General features: G+C 38.6%; 1 protein-coding gene across 1 annotated transcript in view; it reads right to left on the bottom strand.

Annotated features, from left to right (window-relative positions):
- Positions 1-26,912, bottom strand: part of LOC135515572 (thyrotropin-releasing hormone-degrading ectoenzyme-like) — a 484,406-nt gene that overhangs the window by 170,631 nt on the left and 286,863 nt on the right. The window contains exons 6-7 of the mRNA XM_064939193.1: positions 26,215-26,352; positions 5,128-5,193 (exon numbers count right to left, since the gene is read on the bottom strand). Coding sequence (XP_064795265.1) covers positions 5,128-5,193; positions 26,215-26,352 — 204 coding nt within the window. The remainder of the gene's footprint in view (positions 1-5,127; positions 5,194-26,214; positions 26,353-26,912) is intronic.

Here is a 26,912-nt window from a genome sequence, read left to right as displayed (position 1 = left end):
ATCGTAGCAACAGTATTATGGGATGTTGAACACACTGTCCAATACTATTCTCAGGTCTGAAGGAGCCTGATCGTAGCAACAGTATTATGGGATGTTGAACACACTGTCCAATACTATTCTCAGGTCTGAAGGAGCCTGATCGTAGCAACAGTATTATGGGATGTTGAACACACTGTCCAATACTATTCTCAGGTCTGAAGGAGCCTGATCGTAGCAACAGTATTATGGGATGTTGAACACACTGTCCAATACTAATCTCAGGTCTGAAGGAGCCTGATCGTACTGTAGCAACAGTATTATGGGATGTTGAACACACAGTCCAATACTATTCTCAGGTCTGAAGGAGCCTGATTGTACTGTAGCAACAGTATTATGGGATGTTGAACACACAGTCCAATACTATTCTCAGGTCTGATATCTGGTTGTGTACATGCCAGAAGGGGTTAGATGGTTAAATGTAGTGGAAGACTAGTTTGTTAGTCTGAGCTGTATAAAGGAGCAATGTCCTTTTAAACAACCTCATGTGTATTGATGCATCAACTTCAACATCTCCATGTTGGAGCTCATAGCAAAGGGTCTGAATACTTATGCAAATAAATAAAGTTTTTATGTTTTTATTTTTTATACATTTGCAAAAATGTCTATAAACCTGTTTTCTCTGTCATTATAGGGTATTGTGTGTAGATTGATAAGGATGACTTTTTTTCCATTTTAGAATAAGGCTGATGGTTTGCGGCGGCAGGGTAGCCTCGTGGTTAGAGCGTTGGACTAGTAACCGGAAGGTTGCAAGTTCAAACCCCCGAGCTGACAAGGTACAAATCTGTCGTTCTGCCCCTGAACAGGCAGTTAACCCACTGTTCCTAGGCCGTCATTGAAAATAAGAATTTGTTCTTAACTGACTTGCCTGGTTAAATAAAGGTAAAAAATGTAAAAAATTTAAAAAGGCTGTAACGTAACAAAATGTGGGAAAAGTCCAGGGGTTTGAATCCTTTCTGAACACACTGTGTATATTAACGCATTCACTGCAAAGACCTGAAGTTAGACCATCAGGATCCTCACTAAATCATGCTGACTCTCAGCCTTCACTGCAAAGACCTGAAGTTAGACCATCAGGATCCTCACTAAATCATGCTGACTCTCAGCCTTCACTGCAAAGACCTGAAGTTAGACCATTAGGATCCTCACTAAATCATGCTGACTCTCAGCCTTCACTGCAAAGACCTGAAGTTAGACCATCAGGATCCTCACTAAATCATGCTGACTCTCAGCCGATATGACCTCGTCCCCAGGCTTAATGAATAAGAGCCGGCTGGTGGACGAGATTACAACCTGCCATGGTATTGGTGAGCATCAGGTCACAACATCAAGCCTCTAAGAAGATGCTGCTACCCGATGGAAGGATCGTTTCTGTTCCTTCCACCGTAAGGGAGACATCATACAATGCTCAGACTGTAGATTTAACCAAACGTAAAGAATTAAAAATTGAAACAGATATCATCGACGCCCTCCCCATTGCTGTAGGGTGCAATTACATCGTACAACTCCCACCGAGATACCTCTTCACCTCTCTAATCAAACATTTACACCCAGGAGCTCTTTGTAGTAGAATAAAAAAAAAGAATTGGGACATAGTTTGCCAACGCTAGCATAAATAGTGAGGTCTGATAACAGCTGGTTGGTTGTGTGATGTTCTGAGAGATCGTTCAATGATTCAGAGAGGAGGGTCATAGGAAGAACAGGACATAGGCCAGGTACCTTCTCAATAGATAGAACCTGAACAGTAGGACTGTATGTAATACAATAGGGAAAGTTCAAAGGAACTCTGGTCACTCATATATGTGTAACATACACACTCTGTTATTCGGGTTATTAACAGGGAATTTAGGATATTCCTTTGTTATAGTTAATGGTTATTTATAGTGAATTTAGGATATTCCATTGGAAAAGTCAATTGTTATTTATAGTGAATTTAGGATATTCCTTTGTGATAGTTAATGGTTATTTATAGTGAATTTAGGATATTCCATTGTGATAGTTAATGGAGAAACTTCAATGGAACTCTGTCACTCTCATTCCGTATTTAAATGTTTTGTTCTTGATACTAAAAGCCGTTTTGTTTACTGATTTAGAATATTCATTTAATTTAATCCAACAACTGTAAACAAATGACATACTCTGGACAGACTCAGACGCTCCTGGGACTTCCTGCGTCTTGGTATTTGCAGTCAGCTTGATTAAATCAGGGGATTCACACAGAACCTGGTTTGCTGTTTGTGTTCAACCAGATTAGAGCCTTAATCCTTGGATGGATCTGTTATACCAGGGGACTGGTGTCTGGTCACACATATCATACCATGTCACACCATACCATATCATACCATGTTACACCATACCATATCATACCATGTCACACCATACCATATCATACCATGTTACACCATACCATATCATACCATGTTACACCCTACCATATCATACCATGTCACACCATAACATGTCATACCATGTTACACCATATCATACCATGTTACACCATACCATATCATACCATGTTACACCCTACCATATCATACCATGTCACACCATAACATGTCACACCATAACATGTCATACCATGTTACACCATATCATACCATGTTACACCCTACCATATCATACCATGTTACACCATACCATATCATACCATGTTACACCATACCATATCATACCATGTTACACCCTACCATATCATACCATGTCACACCATAACATGTCATACCATGTTACACCATATCATACCATGTTACACCATACCATATCATACCATGCCATACCATGTTACACCCTACCATATCATACCATGTTACACCCTACCATATCATACCATGTCACACCATAACATGTCATACCATGTTACACCATATCATACCATGTTACACCCTACCATATCATACCATGTTACACCATACCATATCATACCATGTTACACCATACCATATCATACCATGTTACACCCTACCATATCATACCATGTCACACCATACCATGTCATACCATGTTACACCATATCATACCATGTTACACCATACCATATCATACCATGCCATACCATGTTACACCATACCATATCATACCATGTTACACCATACCATATCATACCATGTCACACCATACCATGTTACACCATACCAAATCATACCATGTTACACCCTACCATATCATACCATGTCACACCATACCATATCATACCATGTTACACCATACCATATCATACCATGTTATACCATACCATACCATGTTACAACATACCATATCATACCATATTATACCATACCATATCATACCATGTTACACCATACCATATCATACCATGCCATACCATGTTACAACATACCATATCATACCATGTCACACCATACCAAATCATACCATGTTACACCATACCACACCATACCATACCACACCATACAATATCATACCATGCCATAACATGCCATACCATACCATGCCACACCAAACCCTACCATACCATGCCATGCCACACCATACCATAACATGCCACACCATACCATACCATGCCACACCAAACCCTACCATACCATAACATGCCACACCATACCATAACATACCACACCATACCATACCACACCAAACGCTACCATACCATACCATGCCACACCATGCCATAACATGCCACACCATACCATAACATGCCACACCATACCATAACATACCACACCATACCATACCACACCAAACCCTACCATACCATACCATACCACACCATACCATAACATGCCACACCATACCATAACATGCCACACCATACCATACCACACCAAACCCTACCATACCATACCATACCATACCACACCATACCATACCACACCACACCACACCACACCACACCATACCACACCATACCATAACATGCCACACCATACCACACCATGCCACACCATACCACACCATGCCACACCATACCACACCATGCCACACCATACCATAACATGCCACACCATACCATACCACACCATGCCACACCATACCATACCACACCATAACATAACATGCCACACCACACCATACCACACCATGCCACACCATACCATACCACACCATAACATGCCACACCATACCATACCACACCATACCATAACATGCCACACCCTACCATACCACACCATACCATAACATGCCACCCCATACCATACCACACCATGTCACAACATACCATAACATGCCACACCATACCACACCATACTATACCACACCACACCATGTCACACCATACCATAACATGCCACACCATACCATACCACGCCATACCATACCACACCATACCATGTCACAACATACCATAACATGCCACACCATACCACACCACACCACACCATGTCACACCATACCATACCACACCATACCATACCATGTCACACCATACCAAACCATACAATACCATGTCACACCATACCATGCCATAACACACCATACCATACCACACCATGCCACACCATACCACACCATACCATACCACACCATGCCACACCATACCATAACACACCATACCATACCATAACATACCACACCATACCATACCATACCACACCATGTCACACCACACCATACCATACCATAACACACCATACCATACCATAACACACCATACCATACCATACCATAACACACCATACCATACCATACCATAACACACCATACCATACCATACCTTGCCACGCCATACCATACCATACCCTACCATACCACACCACACCATACCAAACCACACCATACCATACCATATCCTACCATACCAAACCACACCATACCACACCATACCATACCATACCCTACCATACCATACCATACCATATCCTACCATACCAAACCACACCATACCACACCATACCATACCATACCCTACCATACCATACCATACCATATCATATCATGCTGTGCTGGTGCTATTGGATGTACAGTATCCCACCTATATTAGACTGTATATGATTACAGAGCAGACTCTTGGACATATGGTGCAGGTGACATCAGTGTACCATTTGTTGGTAAAGCACAGCACATATACAGTACGTGAAATAGCAGTATAATGAGAGATAGAGAGAGAAAGAAAGAGACAGAAAGGTGACTTACATTGAGTCCTCTCTGGAACACCTGCTGCCCCATGACGTTAGCCAGCATCCTGATCAGAGCAGCACCCTGAGAGAGAGAGAGAGAGAGAGAGAGAGAGAGAGAGAGAGAGAGAGAGAGAGAGGAGGGAGGAGAGAGACAGAGAGAGAGAGAGAGAGAGAGAGAGGGAGGAGAGAGACAGAGAGAGAGAGAGAGAGAGAGGGAGAGAGACAGAGAGAGAGAGAGAGGGAGGAGAGAGACAGAGAGAGAGAGAGAGGGAGGAGAGAGACAGAGAGAGAGAGAGAGAGAGAGAGGGAGGAGAGAGACAGAGGGAGGAGAGAGACAGAGAGAGAGAGAGGGAGAGAGAGAGAGAGAGGGATGAGAGAGACAGAGAGAGAGAGAGAGAGAGAGGAGAGAGACAGAGAGAGAGAGATGGAGAGAGACAGAGAGAGAGAGGAGAGGGAGAGAGATGGAGAGAGACAGAGAGAGAGAGAGAGAGAGAGAAAGAGGGAGAAATGAAACAGTAGAAATAGGTTGAGTAACAATGTAACCAATGAGCTGTACATTACATTTGAGTTGATGCTCTTATCCAGAACATTTTACATGTGAAATTAGGGATAAGGGACATGCTCAACAGCACACTAGTTATGTAGCCAGCTCGGGATTTAAACCAGCAACCTTTCGGTTACCGGCACACCCCTAACAACCACTAGGCTACCTGTCGCCCAGGAGTATTCCAAAGGCTTACTGCAGTGCTGTCATGGTACAGGAACAGGAAGAGAATCAAGAAAACAAGGACGGATGTAGCAGTTCAGCTGTCCTACACTATAATATAAACCAGATCCAACTGAATGGGCTTTTTAGCCCATCCTAAGATACACGAGGATGAGTATGTCCCCTTTATTAAACCAGTGCTAATATCTATCATGTTGTTCATTTGAGTGTGTGAGAGAGACAGAGAGAGAGAGAGAGAGAGAGAGACAGAGGGGGAGAGAGAGAGAGAGAGAGAGAGAGAGACAGAGGAAGAGAGAGAAAGCGAGAGACAGAGAGAGGGAGAGAGAAGGAGCGAGAGAGACAGAGCGAGAGCGAGAGACAGAGAGAGGGAGAGAGAGCGAGAGAGAGAGGGGAGAGAGAGGGGGAGAGAGAGACAGAGAGAGAGAAAGAGAGAGAGAGAGAGAGAGAGAGAGGGAGAGAGATACAGAGAGAGAGAGGGAGAGAGAGACAGAGAGAGACAGGGAGAGAGAGAGTGTAAAAGATATGAGTTTGAGATAAAACTGCCTGGTGTATGTTGTGTGACTGACAAGGTAGGTAACACAGACGGACATGGAGAGAGAGGGGGGTGATGAGAGGTGAGGAGGGGTGAGGAGAGGAAATTCAGGGCTCAAGCACAGCCAGGGGTGAAAGGTGGTGCTCATCTCAAACTGATAGCCCTTGTACGTGAGGGAGCTGACGGACTGACCGTGGTGACAGGAAGCATCTCTGAGACGATTCTTACTACGCGGGAACATCGACAGGCCCAAGTCTCTACTAAACCGAGCCAGGCTCTCCTCTTGTCTCATCTCATCTCTATCGTCTCGCTGGTCCTGGCTGTCTGATGATTCAGAGATTTAGAGGGGAGAGGGGAGAGGGAGATGCCACTCGGATCCGGCCCAGACACGAAGACATGCCGACTGACCCTCACAAATCACCCAAACAGTCACTGTTACTAGCCAGCTACCACCCAGTACCCTGCCCTGAACATGACAGACCCTCACAAATCACCCAAACAGTCACTGTTACTAGCCAGCTACCACCCAGTACCCTGCCCTGAACATGACTGACCCTCACAAATCACCCAAACAGTCACTGTTACTAGCCAGCTACCACCCAGTACCCTGCCCTGAACATGACTGACCCTCACAAATCACCCAAACAGTCACTGTTACTAGCCAGCTACCACCCAGTACCCTGCCCTGAACATGACTGACCCTCACAAATCACCCAAACAGTCACTGTTACTAGCCAGCTACCACCCAGTACCCTGCCCTGAACATGACTGACCCTCACAAATCACCCAAACAGTCACTGTTACTAGCCAGCTACCACCCAGTACTGTTTTACCCACTTCATATGTTTACACTGTATTCTAGTCGAGGCTCATCCATTATACCTACTGCTATACACACCATCATATATAACTACTGTCTATACACACCATCCCATATAACTACTGTCTATACAAACCATCCCATATAACTACTGTCTATACACACCATACTATATAACTACTGTCTATACACACCATCCTATATAACTACTGTCTATACACACCACCCTATATAACTACTGTCTATACACACCATACTATATAACTACTGTCTATACACACCATCCTATATAACTACTGTCTATACACACCATCCTATATAACTACTGTCTATACACACAATCCTATATAACTACTGTCTATTCACACCATCCTATATAACTACTGTCTATACACACCATCCTATTATAACTACTGTCTATACATACCATCCTATATAACTACTGTCTATACACACCATCCTATATAACTACTGTCTATACTGTCTATACACACCATCCTATATAACTACTGTCTATACACACCATCCTATATATAACTACTGTCTATACACACCATTCTATATAACTACTGTCTATACACACCATCCTATATAACTACTGTCTATACTGTCTATACACACCCTCCTATATAACTACTGTCTATACACACCATCCAATATAACTACTGTCTATACACACCACCCTATATAACTACTGTCTATACACACCACCCTATATAACTACTGTCTATAGACACCATCCTATATAACTACTATCTATACTGTCTATACACACCCTCCTATATAACTACTGTCTATACACACCATCCTATATAACTACTGTCTATACTGTCTATACACACCATCCTATATATAACAACTGTCTATAAACACCATCCTAAATAACTACTGTCTATACACACCACCCTATATAACTACTGTCTATACACATGATCATATATAACTACTGTCTACACACACCATCCCATATAACTACTGTCTATACACACCTCCCTATATAACTACTGTCTATACACACAGTCCTATATAACTACTGTCTATACACACCATCCTATATAACTACTGTCTATACACACCACCCTATATAACTACTGTCTATACACACCATCCTATATAACTACTGTCTATACACACCATCCTATATAACTACTGTCTATACACACCATCCTATATAACTACTGTCTATACTGTCTATACACACCATCCTATATAACTACTGTCTATACACACCACCCTATATAACTACTGTCTATATACACCATCCTATATAACTACTGTCTATACACACCATCCTATATAACTACTGTCTATACACACCATCCTATATAACTACTGTCTATACACACCATCCTATATAACTACTGTCTATACTGTCTATACACAACATCCTATATAACTACTGTCTATACACACCATCCTATATATAACTACTGTCTATACACACCATTCTATATAACTACTGTCTATACACACCATCATATATAACTACTGTCTATACTGTCTATACACACCATCCTATATAACTACTGTCTATACACACCATCCTATATAACTACTGTCTATACACACCATCCTATATAACTACTGTCTATACACACCATCCTATATAACTACTGTCTATACACACCATCCTATATAACTACTGTCTATACTGTCTATACACAACATCCTATATAACTACTGTCTATACACACCATCCTATATAACTACTGTCTATACACACCATCCTATATAACTACTGTCTATACACACCATCCTATATAACTACTGTCTATACTGTCTATACACAACATCCTATATAACTACTGTCTATACACACCATCCTATATATAACTACTGTCTACACACACCATCCCATATAACTACTGTCTATACACACCTCCCTATATAACTACTGTCTATACACACAGTCCTATATAACTACTGTCTATACACACCATCCTATATAACTACTGTCTATACACACCACCCTATATAACTACTGTCTATACACACCATCCTATATAACTACTGTCTATACACACCATCCTATATAACTACTGTCTATACACACCATCCTATATAACTACTGTCTATACTGTCTATACACACCATCCTATATAACTACTGTCTATACACACCATCCTATATAACTACTGTCTATACACACCATCCTATATAACTACTGTCTATACACACCATCCTATATAACTACTGTCTATACTGTCTATACACAACATCCTATATAACTACTGTCTATACACACCATCCTATATATAACTACTGTCTATACACACCATTCTATATAACTACTGTCTATACACACCATCATATATAACTACTGTCTATACTGTCTATACACACCATCCTATATAACTACTGTCTATACTGTATATACACACCATCCTATATAACTACTGTCTATACTGTGTATACACACCATCCTATATAACTACTGTCTATACACACCATCCTATTTAACTACTGTCTATACTGTCTATACACACCCTCCTATATAACTACTGTCTATACACACCATCCTATATAACTACTGTCTATACACACCACCCTATATAACTACTGTCTATACACACCACCCTATATAACTACTGTCTATACACACCATACTATATAACTACTATCTATACTGTCTATACACACCCTCCTATATAACTACTGTCTATACACACCATCCTATATAACTACTGTCTATACACACCATCCTATATATAACAACTGTCTATAAACACCATCCTAAATAACTACTGTCTATACACACCACCCTATATAACTACTGTCTATACACATGATAATATATAACTACTGTCTACACACACCATCCCATATAACTACTGTCTATACACACCATCCTATATAACTACTGTCTATACACACCATCCTATATAACTACTGTCTATACACACCATCCTATATAACTACTGTCAATACACACCACCCTATATAACTACTGTCTATACACACAGTCCTATATAACTACTGTCTATACACACCATACTATATAACTACTCTCTATACACACCATCCTATATAACTACTGTCTATACACACCATACTATATAACTACTCTCTATACACACCATCCTATATAACTACTGTCTATACACACCATCCTATATAACTACTGTCTATACACACCATCTTATATAACTACTGTCTATACACACCATCCTATATAACTACTGTCTATACACACCATTCTATATAACTACTCTCTATACACACCATCCTATATAACTACTGTCTATACACACCATCTTATACAACTGCTGTCTATACACACCATCCTATATAACTACTGTCTATACACACCATCCTATATAACGACTGGCTGTACACACCATCCTATATAACTACTGTCTATACACACCATCCTATTATAACTACTGTCTATACATACCATCCTATATAACTACTGTCTATCCACACCATCCTATATAACTACGGTCTATATTGTCTATACACACCACCCTATATAACTACTGTCTATACACACCATACCATAATAACTACTTTATATACACACCATCCTATATAACTACTGTCTATACACACCATCTTATATAACTACTGTCTATACACACCATCCTATATAACTACTGTCTATACACACCATCCTATATAACTACTGTCTATACACACCATTCTATATAACTACTGTCTATACTGTCTATACACACGATCCTATACAACTACTGTCTATACACACCATCCTGTATAACTACTGTCTATACATACCATCATATACAACTACTGTCTATACACACCATCCTATATAACTACTGTCTATACTGTCTATACACACCATCCTATATAACTACTGTCTATACACACAGTTCTATATAACTACTGTCTATACACACCATCCTATATAACTACTGTCTATACACACCTACCTATATAACTACTGTCTATACTGTCTATACACACCATCCTATATAACTACTGTCTATACACACCATTCTATATAACTACTGTCTATACACACCATCCTATATAACTACTGTCTATACACACCATCTTATATAACTACTGTCTATACACACAATTCTATATAACTACTGTCTATACACACCATTCTATATAACTACTGTCTATACACACCATCCTTTATAACTACTGTCTATACACACCATCCTATATAACTACTGTCTATACACACCATTCTATATAACTACTGTCTATACTGTCTATACACACCATCCTATATAACTACTGTCTATACACACCATCCTATATAACTACTGTCTATACACACTATCCTATATAACTACTGTCTATACACACCATCCTACATAACTACTGTCTATACATACCATCCTATATAACTACTGTCTATACACACCATCCTATATAACTACTGTCTATACACACCATCTTATATAACTACTGTCTATACACACCATCCTATATAACTACTGTCTACACACACCATCCTATATAACTACTGTCTATACACACCATCCTAAATAACTACTGGCTATACACAGCATCCTATATAACTACTGTCTATACTGTCTATACACACCATCCTATATAACTACTGTCTATACTGTCTATACACACCATCCTATATAACTACTGTCTATACACACCATTCTATATAACTACTGTCTATACACACCATTCTATATATCTACTGTCTATACACACCATCCTATATAACTACTGTCTATACACACCATTCTATATAACTACTGTCTATACTGTCTATACACACCATCCTATATAACTACTGTCTACACACCATCCTATATAACTACTGTCTATACATACCATCCTATTTAACTACTGTCTATACACACCATCCTATATAACTACTGTCTATACACACCATCCTATATAACTACTGTCTATACACACCATCCTATATATAACAACTGTCTATAAACACCATCATATATAACTACTGTCTATACACACCATCCTATATAACTACTCTCTATACACACCATCTTATATAACTACTGTCTATACACACCATCCTATATAACTACTGTCTATACACACCATCATATATAACTACTGTCTATACTGTCTATACACACCATCCTATATAACTACTGTCTATACTGTCTATACACACCATCCTATATAACTACTGTCTATACTGTGTATACACACCATCCTATATAACTACTGTCTATACACACCATCCTATTTAACTACTGTCTATAATGTCTATACACACCCTCCTATATAACTACTGTCTATACACACCATTCTGTATAACTACTGTCTATACACACCACCCTATATAACTACTGTCTATACACACCACCCTATATAACTACTGTCTATACACACCATACTATATAACTACTATCTATACTGTCTATACACACCCTCCTATATAACTACTGTCTATACACACCATCCTATATAACTACTGTCTATACACACCATCCTATATATAACAACTGTCTATAAACACCATCCTAAATAACTACTGTCTATACACACCACCCTATATAACTACTGTCTATACACATGATAATATATAACTACTGTCTACACACACCATCCCATATAACTACTGTCTATACACACCATCCTATATAACTACTGTCTATACACACCATCCTATATAACTACTGTCTATACACACCATCCTATATAACTACTGTCAATACACACCACCCTATATAACTACTGTCTATACACACAGTCCTATATAACTACTGTCTATACACACCATACTATATAACTACTCTCTATACACACCATCCTATATAACTACTGTCTATACACACCATCTTATATAACTACTGTCTATACACACCATCCTATATAACTACTGTCTATACACACCATTCTATATAACTACTCTCTATACACACCATCCTATATAACTACTGTCTATACACACCATCTTATACAACTGCTGTCTATACACACCATCCTATATAACTACTGTCTATACACACCATCCTATATAACGACTGGCTGTAAACACCATCCTATATAACTACTGTCTATACACACCATCCTATTATAACTACTGTCTATACATACCATCCTATATAACTACTGTCTATCCACACCATCCTATATAACTACGGTCTATATTGTCTATACACACCACCCTATATAACTACTGTCTATACACACCATACCATAATATCTACTGTATATACACACCATCCTATATAACTACTGTCTATACACACCATCTTATATAACTACTGTCTATACACACCATCCTATATAACTACTGTCTATACACACCATCCTATATAACTACTGTCTATACACACCATTCTATATAACTACTGTCTATACTGTCTATACACACGATCCTATACAACTACTGTCTATACACACCATCCTGTATAACTACTGTCTATACATACCATCATATACAACTACTGTCTATACACACCATCCTATATAACTACTGTCTATACTGTCTATACACACCATCCTATATAACTACTGTCTATACACACAGTTCTATATAACTACTGTCTATACACACCATCCTATATAACTACTGTCTATACACATCTTCCTATATAACTACTGTCTATACTGTCTATACACACCATCCTATATAACTACTGTCTATACACACCATTCTATATAACTACTGTCTATACACACCATCCTATATAACTACTGTCTATACACACCATCTTATATAACTACTGTCTATACACACAATTCTATATAACTACTGTCTATACACACCATTCTATATAACTACTGTCTATACACACCATCCTTTATAACTACTGTCTATACACACCATCCTATATAACTACTGTCTATACACACCATCCTATATAACTACTGTCTATACTGTCTATACACACCATCCTATATAACTACTGTCTATACACACCATCCTATATAACTACTGTCTATACACACCATCCTATATAACTACTGTCTATACACACCATCCTATATAACTACTGTCTATACTGTCTATACACAACATCCTATATAACTACTGTCTATACACACCATCCTATATATAACTACTGTCTATACACACCATCCTATATAACTACTGTCTATACTGTCTATACACACCATCCTATATAACTACTGTCTATACTGTGTATACACACCATCCTATATAACTACTGTCTATACACACCATCCTATTTAACTACTGTCTATACTGTCTATACACACCCTCCTATATAACTACTGTCTATACACACCATCCTGTTATAACTACTGTCTATACACACCACCCTATATAACTACTGTCTATACACACCACCCTATATAACTACTGTCTATACACACCATACTATATAACTACTATCTATACTGTCTATACACACCCTCCTATATAACTACTGTCTATACACACCATCCTATATAACTACTGTCTATACACACCATCCTATATATAACAACTGTCTATAAACACCATCCTAAATAACTACTGTCTATACACACCACCCTATATAACTACTGTCTATACACATGATAATATATAACTACTGTCTACACACACCATCCCATATAACTACTGTCTATACACACCATCCTATATAACTACTGTCTATACACACCATCCTATATAACTACTGTCTATACACACCATCCTATATAACTACTCTCTATACACACCATCCTATATAACTACTGTCTATACACACCATACTATATAACTACTCTCTATACACACCATACTATATAACTACTCTCTATACACACCATCCTATATAACTACTGTCTATACACACCATACTATATAACTACTCTCTATACACACCATCCTATATAACTACTGTCTATACACACCATCTTATATAACTACTGTCTATACACACCATCCTATATAACTACTGTCTATACACACCATTCTATATAACTACTCTCTATACACACCATCCTATATAACTACTGTCTATACACACCATCTTATACAACTGCTGTCTATACACACCATCCTATATAACTACTGTCTATACACACCATCCTATATAACGACTGGCTGTAGACACCATCCTATATAACTACTGTCTATACACACCATCCTATTATAACTACTGTCTATACATACCATCCTATATAACTACTGTCTATCCACACCATCCTATATAACTACGGTCTATATTGTCTATACACACCACCCTATATAACTACTGTCTATACACACCATACCATAATAACTACTGTATATACACACCATCCTATATAACTACTGTCTATACACACCATCTTATATAACTACTGTCTATACACACCATCCTATATAACTACTGTCTATACACACCATCCTATATAACTACTGTCTATACACACCATTCTATATAACTACTGTCTATACTGTCTATACACACGATCCTATACAACTACTGTCTATACACACCATCCTGTATAACTACTGTCTATACATACCATCATATACAACTACTGTCTATACACACCATCCTATATAACTACTGTCTATACTGTCTATACACACCATCCTATATAACTACTGTCTATACACACAGTTCTATATAACTACTGTCTATACACACCATCCTATATAACTACTGTCTATACACACCTTCCTATATAACTACTGTCTATACTGTCTATACACACCATCCTATATAACTACTGTCTATACACACCATTCTATATAACTACTGTCTATACACACCATCCTCTATAACTACTGTCTATACACACCATCTTATATAACTACTGTCAATACACACAATTCTATATAACTACTGTCTATACACACCATTCTATATAACTACTGTCTATACACACCATCCTTTATAACTACTGTCTATACACACCATCCTATATAACTACTGTCTATACACACCATTCTATATAACTACTGTCTATACTGTCTATACACACCATCCTATATAACTACTGTCTATACACACCATCCTATATAACTACTGTCTATACACACCATCCTATATAACTACTGTCTATACACACTATCCTATATAACTACTGTCTATACACACCATCCTATATAACTACTGTCTATACATACCATCCTATATAACTACTGTCTATACACACCATCCTATATAACTACTGTCTATACACACCATCTTATATAACTACTGTCTATACACACCATCCTATATAACTACTGTCTACACACACCATCCTATATAACTACTGTCTATACACACCATCCTAAATAACTACTGGCTATACACAGCATCCTATATAACTACTGCCTATACTGTCTATACACACCATCCTATATAACTACTGTCTATACTGTCTATACACACCATCCTATATAACTACTGTCTATACACACCATTCTATATAACTACTGTCTATACACACCATTCTATATATCTACTGTCTATACAAACCATCCTATATAACTACTGTCTATACACACCATTCTATATAACTACTGTCTATACTGTCTATACACACCATCCTATATAACTACTGTCTACACACCATCCTATATAACTACTGTCTATACATACCATCCTATTTAACTACTGTCTATACACACCATCCTATATAACTACTGTCTATACACACCATCCTATATAACTACTGTCTATACACACCATCCTATATATAACAACTGTCTATAAACACCATCATATATAACTACTGTCTATACACACCATCCTATATAACTACTCTCTATACACACCATCTTATATAACTACTGTCTATACACACCATCCTATATAACTACTGTCTATACACACCATCATATATAACTACTGTCTATACTGTCTATACACACCATCCTATATAACTACTGTCTATACTGTCTATACACACCATCCTATATAACTACTGTCTATACTGTGTATACACACCATCCTATATAACTACTGTCTATACACACCATCCTATTTAACTACTGTCTATAATGTCTATACACACCCTCCTATATAACTACTGTCTATACACACCATCCTATATAACTACTGTCTATACACACCACCCTATATAACTACTGTCTATACACACCACCCTATATAACTACTGTCTATACACACCATACTATATAACTACTATCTATACTGTCTATACACACCCTCCTATATAACTACTGTCTATACACACCATCCTATATAACTACTGTCTATACACACCATCCTATATATAACAACTGTCTATAAACACCATCCTAAATAACTACTGTCTATACACACCACCCTATATAACTACTGTCTATACACATGATAATATATAACTACTGTCTACACACACCATCCCATATAACTACTGTCTATACACACTATCCTATATAACTACTGTCTATACACACCATCCTATATAACTACTGTCTATACACACCATCCTATATAACTACTGTCAATACACACCACCCTATATAACTACTGTCTATACACACAGTCCTATATAACTACTGTCTATACACACCATACTATATAACTACTCTCTATACACACCATCCTATATAACTACTGTCTATACACACCATCTTATATAACTACTGTCTATACACACCATCCTATATAACTACTGTCTATACACACCATTCTATATAACTACTCTCTATACACACCATCCTATATAACTACTGTCTATACACACCATCTTATACAACTGCTGTCTATACACACCATCCTATATAACTACTGTCTATATACACCATCCTATATAACGACTGGCTGTACACACCATCCTATATAACTACTGTCTATACACACCATCCTATTATAACTACTGTCTATACATACCATCCTATATAACTACTGTCTATCCACACCATCCTATATAACTACGGTCTATATTGTCTATACACACCACCCTATATAACTACTGTCTATACACACCATACCATAATAACTACTGTATATACACACCATCCTATATAACTACTGTCTATACACACCATCTTATATAACTACTGTCTATACACACCATCCTATATAACTACTGTCTATACACACCATCCTATATAACTACTGTCTATACACACCATTCTATATAACTACTGTCTATACTGTCTATACACACGATCCTATACAACTACTGTCTATACACACCATCCTGTATAACTACTGTCTATACATACCATCATATACAACTACTGTCTATACACACCATCCTATATAACTACTGTCTATACTGTCTATACACACCATCCTATATAACTACTGTCTATACACACAGTTCTATATAACTACTGTCTATACACACCATCCTATATAACTACTGTCTATACACACCTTCCTATATAACTACTGTCTATACTGTCTATACACACCATCCTATATAACTACTGTCTATACACACCATTCTATATAACTACTGTCTATACACACCATCCTCTATAACTACTGTCTATACACACCATCTTATATAACTACTGTCAATACACACAATTCTATATAACTACTGTCTATACACACCATTCTATATAACTACTGTCTATACACACCATCCTTTATAACTACTGTCTATACACACCATCCTATATAACTACTGTCTATACACACCATTCTATATAACTACTGTCTATACTGTCTATACACACCATCCTATATAACTACTGTCTATACACACCATCCTATATAACTACTGTCTATACACACCATCCTATATAACTACTGTCTATACACACTATCCTATATAACTACTGTCTATACACACCATCCTATATAACTACTGTCTATACATACCATCCTATATAACTACTGTCTATACACACCATCCTATATAACTACTGTCTATACACACCATCTTATATAACTACTGTCTATACACACCATCCTATATAACTACTGTCTACACACACCATCCTATATAACTACTGTCTATACACACCATCCTAAATAACTACTGGCTATACACAGCATCCTATATAACTACTGCCTATACTGTCTATACACACCATCCTATATAACTACTGTCTATACTGTCTATACACACCATCCTATATAACTACTGTCTATACACACCATTCTATATAACTACTGTCTATACACACCATTCTATATATCTACTGTCTATACAAACCATCCTATATAACTACTGTCTATACACACCATTCTATATAACTACTGTCTATACTGTCTATACACACCATCCTATATAACTACTGTCTACACACCATCCTATATAACTACTGTCTATACATACCATCCTATTTAACTACTGTCTATACACACCATCCTATATAACTACTGTCTATACACACCATCCTATATAACTACTGTCTATACACACCATCCTATATATAACAACTGTCTATAAACACCATCATATATAACTACTGTCTATACACACCATCCTATATAACTACTCTCTATACACACCATCTTATATAACTACTGTCTATACACACCATCCTATATAACTACTGTCTATACACACCATCATATATAACTACTGTCTATACTGTCTATACACACCATCCTATATAACTACTGTCTATACTGTCTATACACACCATCCTATATAACTACTGTCTATACTGTGTATACACACCATCCTATATAACTACTGTCTATACACACCATCCTATTTAACTACTGTCTATAATGTCTATACACACCCTCCTATATAACTACTGTCTATACACACCATCCTATATAACTACTGTCTATACACACCACCCTATATAACTACTGTCTATACACACCACCCTATATAACTACTGTCTATACACACCATACTATATAACTACTATCTATACTGTCTATACACACCCTCCTATATAACTACTGTCTATACACACCATCCTATATAACTACTGTCTATACACACCATCCTATATATAACAACTGTCTATAAACACCATCCTAAATAACTACTGTCTATACACACCACCCTATATAACTACTGTCTATACACATGATAATATATAACTACTGTCTACACACACCATCCCATATAACTACTGTCTATACACACTATCCTATATAACTACTGTCTATACACACCATCCTATATAACTACTGTCTATACACACCATCCTATATAACTACTGTCAATACACACCACCCTATATAACTACTGTCTATACACACAGTCCTATATAACTACTGTCTATACACACCATACTATATAACTACTCTCTATACACACCATCCTATATAACTACTGTCTATACACACCATCTTATATAACTACTGTCTATACACACCATCCTATATAACTACTGTCTATACACACCATTCTATATAACTACTCTCTATACACACCATCCTATATAACTACTGTCTATACACACCATCTTATACAACTGCTGTCTATACACACCATCCTATATAACTACTGTCTATATACACCATCCTATATAACGACTGGCTGTACACACCATCCTATATAACTACTGTCTATACACACCATCCTATTATAACTACTGTCTATACATACCATCCTATATAACTACTGTCTATCCACACCATCCTATATAACTACGGTCTATATTGTCTATACACACCACCCTATATAACTACTGTCTATACACACCATACCATAATATCTACTGTATATACACACCATCCTATATAACTACTGTCTATACACACCATCTTATATAACTACTGTCTATACACACCATCCTATATAACTACTGTCTATACACACCATCCTATATAACTACTGTCTATACACACCATTCTATATAACTACTGTCTATACTGTCTATACACACGATCCTATACAACTACTGTCTATACACACCATTCTGTATAACTACTGTCTATACATACCATCATATACAACTACTGTCTATACACACCATCCTATATAACTACTGTCTATACTGTCTATACACACCATCCTATATAACTACTGTCTATACACACAGTTCTATATAACTACTGTCTATACACACCATCCTATATAACTACTGTCTATACACACCTTCCTATATAACTACTGTCTATACTGTCTATACACACCATCCTATATAACTACTGTCTATACACACCATTCTATATAACTACTGTCTATACACACCATCCTATATAACTACTGTCTATACACACCATCTTATATAACTACTGTCTATACACACAATTCTATATAACTACTGTCTATACACACCATTCTATATAACTACTGTCTATACACACCATCCTTTATAACTACTGTCTATACACACCATCCTATATAACTACTGTCTATACACACCATTCTATATAACTACTGTCTATACTGTCTATACACACCATCCTATATAACTACTGTCTATACACACCATCCTATATAACTACTGTCTATACACACCATCCTATATAACTACTGTCCATACTGTCTATACACACCATCCTATATGACTACTGTCTACACACCATCCTATATAACTACTGTCTATACATACCATCCTATATAACTACTGTCTATACACACTATCCTATTTAACTACTGTCTATACACACCATCCTATATAACTACTGTCTATACATACCATCCTATATAACTACTGTCTATACACACCATCCTATATAACTACTGTCTATACACACCATCTTATATAACTACTGTCTATACACACCATCCTATATAACTACTGTCTACACACACCATCCTATATAACTACTGTCTATACACACCATCCTAAATAACTACTGGCTATACACAGCATCCTATATAACTACTGTCTATACTGTCTATACACACCATCCTATATAACTACTGTCTATACTGTCTATACACACCATCCTATATAACTACTGTCTATACACACCATTCTATATAACTACTGTCTATACACACCATTCTATATATCTACTGTCTATACACACCATCCTATATAACTACTGTCTATACACACCATTCTATATAACTACTGTCTATACTGTCTATACACACCATCCTATATAACTACTGTCTATACACACCATCCTATATAACTACTGTCTATACACACCATCCTATATAACTACTGTCTATACACACCATCCTATATATAACAACTGTCTATAAACACCATCATATATAACTACTGTCTATACACACCATCCTATATAACTACTCTCTATACACACCATCTTATATAACTACTGTCTATACACACCATCCTATATAACTACTGTCTACACACACCATCCTATATAACTACTGTCTATACACACCATCCTATATAACTACTGTCTATACACACCATCCTATATATAACAACTGTCTAGAAACACCATCCTATATAACTACTGTCTACACACAGTATCCTATATAACTACTGTCTATAGACACCATCCTATATAACTACTGTCTATACACACCATCCTATATAACTACTGTCTATACACACCATCCTATATAACTACTGTCTATACTGTCTATACACACCATCCAAATAATGACATTACTTGTTCTGATATTTCTATATTTCTGAATCTCTTTTTTATTTTGGGGGCATTTGTGTGTATTGTTTTGTATTGTTCGGTAGGAAGATAAACACAGGGACATCAGCATTACACTGCGCCTGTGATAACATCTGCTAAATGTGCGTGCGCGACCAATATACATTGATTTGATTGGTCTGCAGTGATGAACACTGTTTCATAGGACAGAGACATCATATTCCACATCCTGTACACTTGTTGTCTGTTGCTTGCTATGCAGTCATGCACATTGTTTCTTTCACAGGGCTATATAAAACCATTTATCTGGAGAGATGTGATTACTGAGATTTAGCCTGCTCCCTAGATGAGCTGTTTATTGTGCTATCATACCCCAGGGGCCTGCTCTCCATCTCTCTCTCTCTCTCTCTCTCTCTCTCTCTCTCTCTCTCTCTCTCTCTCTCTCTCTCTCTCTCTCTCTTTTGTTCTCTCTCCCTCTCTCTCTCTCTCTCCCTCTCTCTCTCTCTCTCTCTCTGTCTACCACACGTCCTCTCTTTCTTTCTTTCTTTCTTTCTTTATTTCTTTCTTTCTTTCTTTCTTTCTTTCTCTCTCTCTCTCTCCCTCCCCCCATCTCTCTCCCTCTCTCTCCCTCCCCCCATCTCGCTCTCTCTCCCCCATCTCTCTCTCTCTCCCCCATCTCTCTCTCTCTCTCTGTAATGGCTTTCTTCCAACTCCTCCTCTGACGAAGAGGTGGAACAAGGATCGGACCAAAATGCAACGTGGTTTGTTCGATACGTCTTTAATGATGAAGAACACGAATAATACAAAACAACAAACGTCGAAAACCGAAACAGCCCTGACTGGTGCAACAAACACAGAGACAGGAACAATCACCCACAAACACACAGTGAAACCCAGGCTACCTAAATATGGTTCTCAATCAGAGACAATGATGACTCTGATTGAGAACCGCCTCAGGCAGCCATAGACTAATCTGTACACCCCACACAACCCCAAGACGAAACACACTACAAACAAACCCATGTCACACCCTGGCCTGACCCAATAAATGAAGATAACATAATAAATATAGACCAGGGCGTGACACTCTCTCTCTCTCTCTCCCCATCTCTCTCTCCCCCAACTCTCGCTTTCTCTCTCTCCCCATCTCTCTACCCCATCTCTCGCTTTCTCTCTCTATCTCTTTCTCTCTTTCTCTCTCCCCCCTCCCCCCTACAACTCTCTTCGTCTCCTCCCTGCACCTCATTCTCATTTTGAAGGAAAAGTCCCTCTCTCATTGATATGCAAAGTTTATTTTATTTTTTATTAAACCCAAACTGTTCACATCAAGCACCCAGCACATGAATTCGATCTAAACGCTGTGGAATATCACAATGCAGGTGTGGAGTTACTGTGGAAAATTATTATACAGGTGTGTTGTCATAGTTTAGTATGTAATAAAGGTGTGGTTGAGGTGTTACTGTGGAAAATTATAATACAGGTGTGTTTGAGGTGTTACTGCGGAATATTACAATACAGGTGGGGTGTTACTGCGGAATATTACAATACAGGTGAGGTGTTACTGTGGAATATCTCAATACAGGTGAGGTGTTACTGTGGAATATTACAATACATGTGAGGTAGAGGTGTTACTGTGGAATATTACAATACAGGTGGGGTGTTACTGTGGAATATCACAATACAGGTGGGGTGTTACTGCGGAATATCTCAATACAGGTGAGGTGTTACTGTGGAATATTATAATACAGCTGTGGTTGAGGTGTTACTGTGGAATATCACAATACAGGTGTGGTTGAGGTGTTACTGTGGAATATCACAATACAGGTGTGGTTGAGGTGTTACTGTGGAATATCACAATACAGTTGAGGTGTTACTGTGGAATATCTCAATACAGGTGAGGTGTTACTGTGGAATATCTCAATACAGGTGAGGTGTTACTGTGGAATATCACAATACAGGTGAGGTAGAGGTGTTACTGTGGAATATCTCAATACAGGTGAGGTGTTACTGTGGAATATTACAATACAGGTGAGGTAGAGGTGTTACTGTGGAATATCACAATACAGGTGGGGTGTTACTGTGGAATATTACAATACAGGTGTGGTTGAGGTGTTACTGTGGAATATCTCAATACAGGTGAGGTTGAGGTGTTACTGTGGAATATCACAATACAGGTGTGGTTGAGGTGTTACTGTGGAATATCACAATACAGGTGTGGTTGAGGTGTTACTGTGGAATATCACAATACAGGTGTGGTTGAGGTGTTACTGTGGAATATCACAATACAGGTGTGGTTGAGGTGTTACTGTGGAATATCACAATACAGGTGAGGTAGAGGTGTTACTGTGGAATATCACAATACAGGTGGGGTGTTACTGTGGAATATCACAATACAGGTGGGGTGTTACTGTGGAATATCACAATACAGGTGGGGTGTTACTGTGGAATATCACAATACAGGTGGGGTGTTACTGTGGAATATCACAATACAGGTGAGGTGTTACTGTGGAATATCATATGTGAGAAGTTGGGACTCATCATCCCAGCATCCAGTTCACTGTATCAACACAGAGGAAAGATCATTTGGAATTTAGGAAGAAAAGAAGCCTGGTTGTTTGTGTGTATGTGTGTACGTGTGTACGTGTGTACGTGTGTGTGTATGTGTGTACGTGTGTATGTGTGTGTGTGTGTGTGTATGTGTGTATGTGTGTATGTGTGTATGTGTGTATGTGTGTACGTGTGTATATTTGTGTACGTGTGTGCCTGTGTGCATGGCTGAGGGTTTATACGTAGGGGTGTGCCTGTTTGCATGGCTGAGGGTTTATACGTAGGGGTGTGCCTGTTTGCATGGCTGAGGGTTTATACGTAGGGTTGTGCCTGTTTGCATGGCTGAGGGTTTATACGTAGGGGTGTGCCTGTTTGCATGGCTGAGGGTTTATACGTAGCGGTGTGCCTGTTTGCATGGCTGAGGGTTTATACGTAGCGGTGTGCCTGTGTGCATGGCTGAGGGTTTATACGTAGCGGTGTGCCTGTGTGCATGGCTGAGGGTTTATACGTAGCGGTGTGCCTGTGTGCATGGCTGAGGGTTTATACGTAGCGGTGTGCCTGTGTGCATGGCTGAGGGTTTGTACGTAGGGGTGTGCCTGTGTGCATGGCTGAGGGTTTATACGTAGCGGTGTGCCTGTTTGCATGGCTGAGGGTTTATACGTAGGGGTGTGCCTGTTTGCATGGCTGAGGGTTTATACGTAGGGTTGTGCCTGTGTGCATGGCTGAGGGTTTATACGTAGGGGTGTGCCTGTTTGCATGGCTGAGGGTTTATACGTAGGGGTGTGCCTGTGTGCATGGCTGAGGGTTTATACGTAGGGGTGTGCCTGTTTGCATGGCTGAGGGTTTATACGTAGGGGTGTGCCTGTTTGCATGGCTGAGGGTTTGTACGTAGGGGTGTGCCTGTTTGCATGGCTGAGGGTTTGTACGTAGGGGTGTGCCTGTTTGCATGGCTGAGGGTTTGTACGTAGGGGTGTGCCTGTGTGCATGGCTGAGGGTTTATACGTAGGGGTGTGCCTGTTTGCATGGCTGAGGGTGTATACGTAGGGGTGTGCCTGTTTGCATGGCTGAGGGTTTGTACGTAGGGGTGTGCCTGTGTGCATGGCTGAGGGTTTATACGTAGGGGTGTGCCTGTTTGCATGGCTGAGGGTTTATACGTAGGGGTGTGCCTGTGTGCATGGCTGAGGGTTTATACGTAGGGGTGTGCCTGTGTGCATGGCATACCAATAGCTTACCTTCTTGTATGCGATCCAGTCGAACACTCTGTCTATGTCCGTGGCGTCGTACACCTCCTGAGAGATAGGATGGGAGCTGGCCAGACCGTCCAGCAGCATCACCTCATGGAGAACATCAGTCAGGAAACGCTGCTTCTCCTGAGGGTCAGAGGCCAAAGGTCAGAGAGGTCAGAGAGGTCGATGAAAAACCACGAGATAGGTGTCAAACACTACTATAGAAAAAAACAATGAATACAGCAGGGAGGCACTTGGAAAGAGGTCTTCTGGCCTCAACAGGACTACTTAGTTAAATAAAGAGGTCTTCTGGCCTCAACAGGACTACATAGTTAAATAAAGAGGTCTTCTGACCTCAACAGGACTACATAGTTAAATAAAGAGGTCTTCCGGGTCTCAACAGGACTACTTAGTTAAATAAAGAGGTCTTCTGGCCTCAACAGGACTACATAGTTAAATAAAGAGGTATCTGACCTCAACAGGACTACTTAGTTAAATAAAGAGGTATCTGACCTCAACAGGACTACATAGTTAAATAAAGAGGTATCTGACCTCAACAGGACTACTTAGTTAAATAAAGAGGTATCTGACCTCAACAGGACTACATAGTTAAATAAAGAGGTCTTCCGGGTCTCAACAGGACTACTTAGTTAAATAAAGAGGTCTTCTGGCCTCAACAGGACTACTTGGTTAAATAAAGATGT

Source organism: Oncorhynchus masou, chromosome 27, assembly GCF_036934945.1.
Source record: "Oncorhynchus masou masou isolate Uvic2021 chromosome 27, UVic_Omas_1.1, whole genome shotgun sequence".
Lineage (NCBI taxonomy): Eukaryota > Metazoa > Chordata > Actinopteri > Salmoniformes > Salmonidae > Oncorhynchus > Oncorhynchus masou.
The sequence above is the reverse complement of the archived record's forward strand: the minus strand, read 5'-3'. Positions and strand labels throughout refer to the sequence as shown.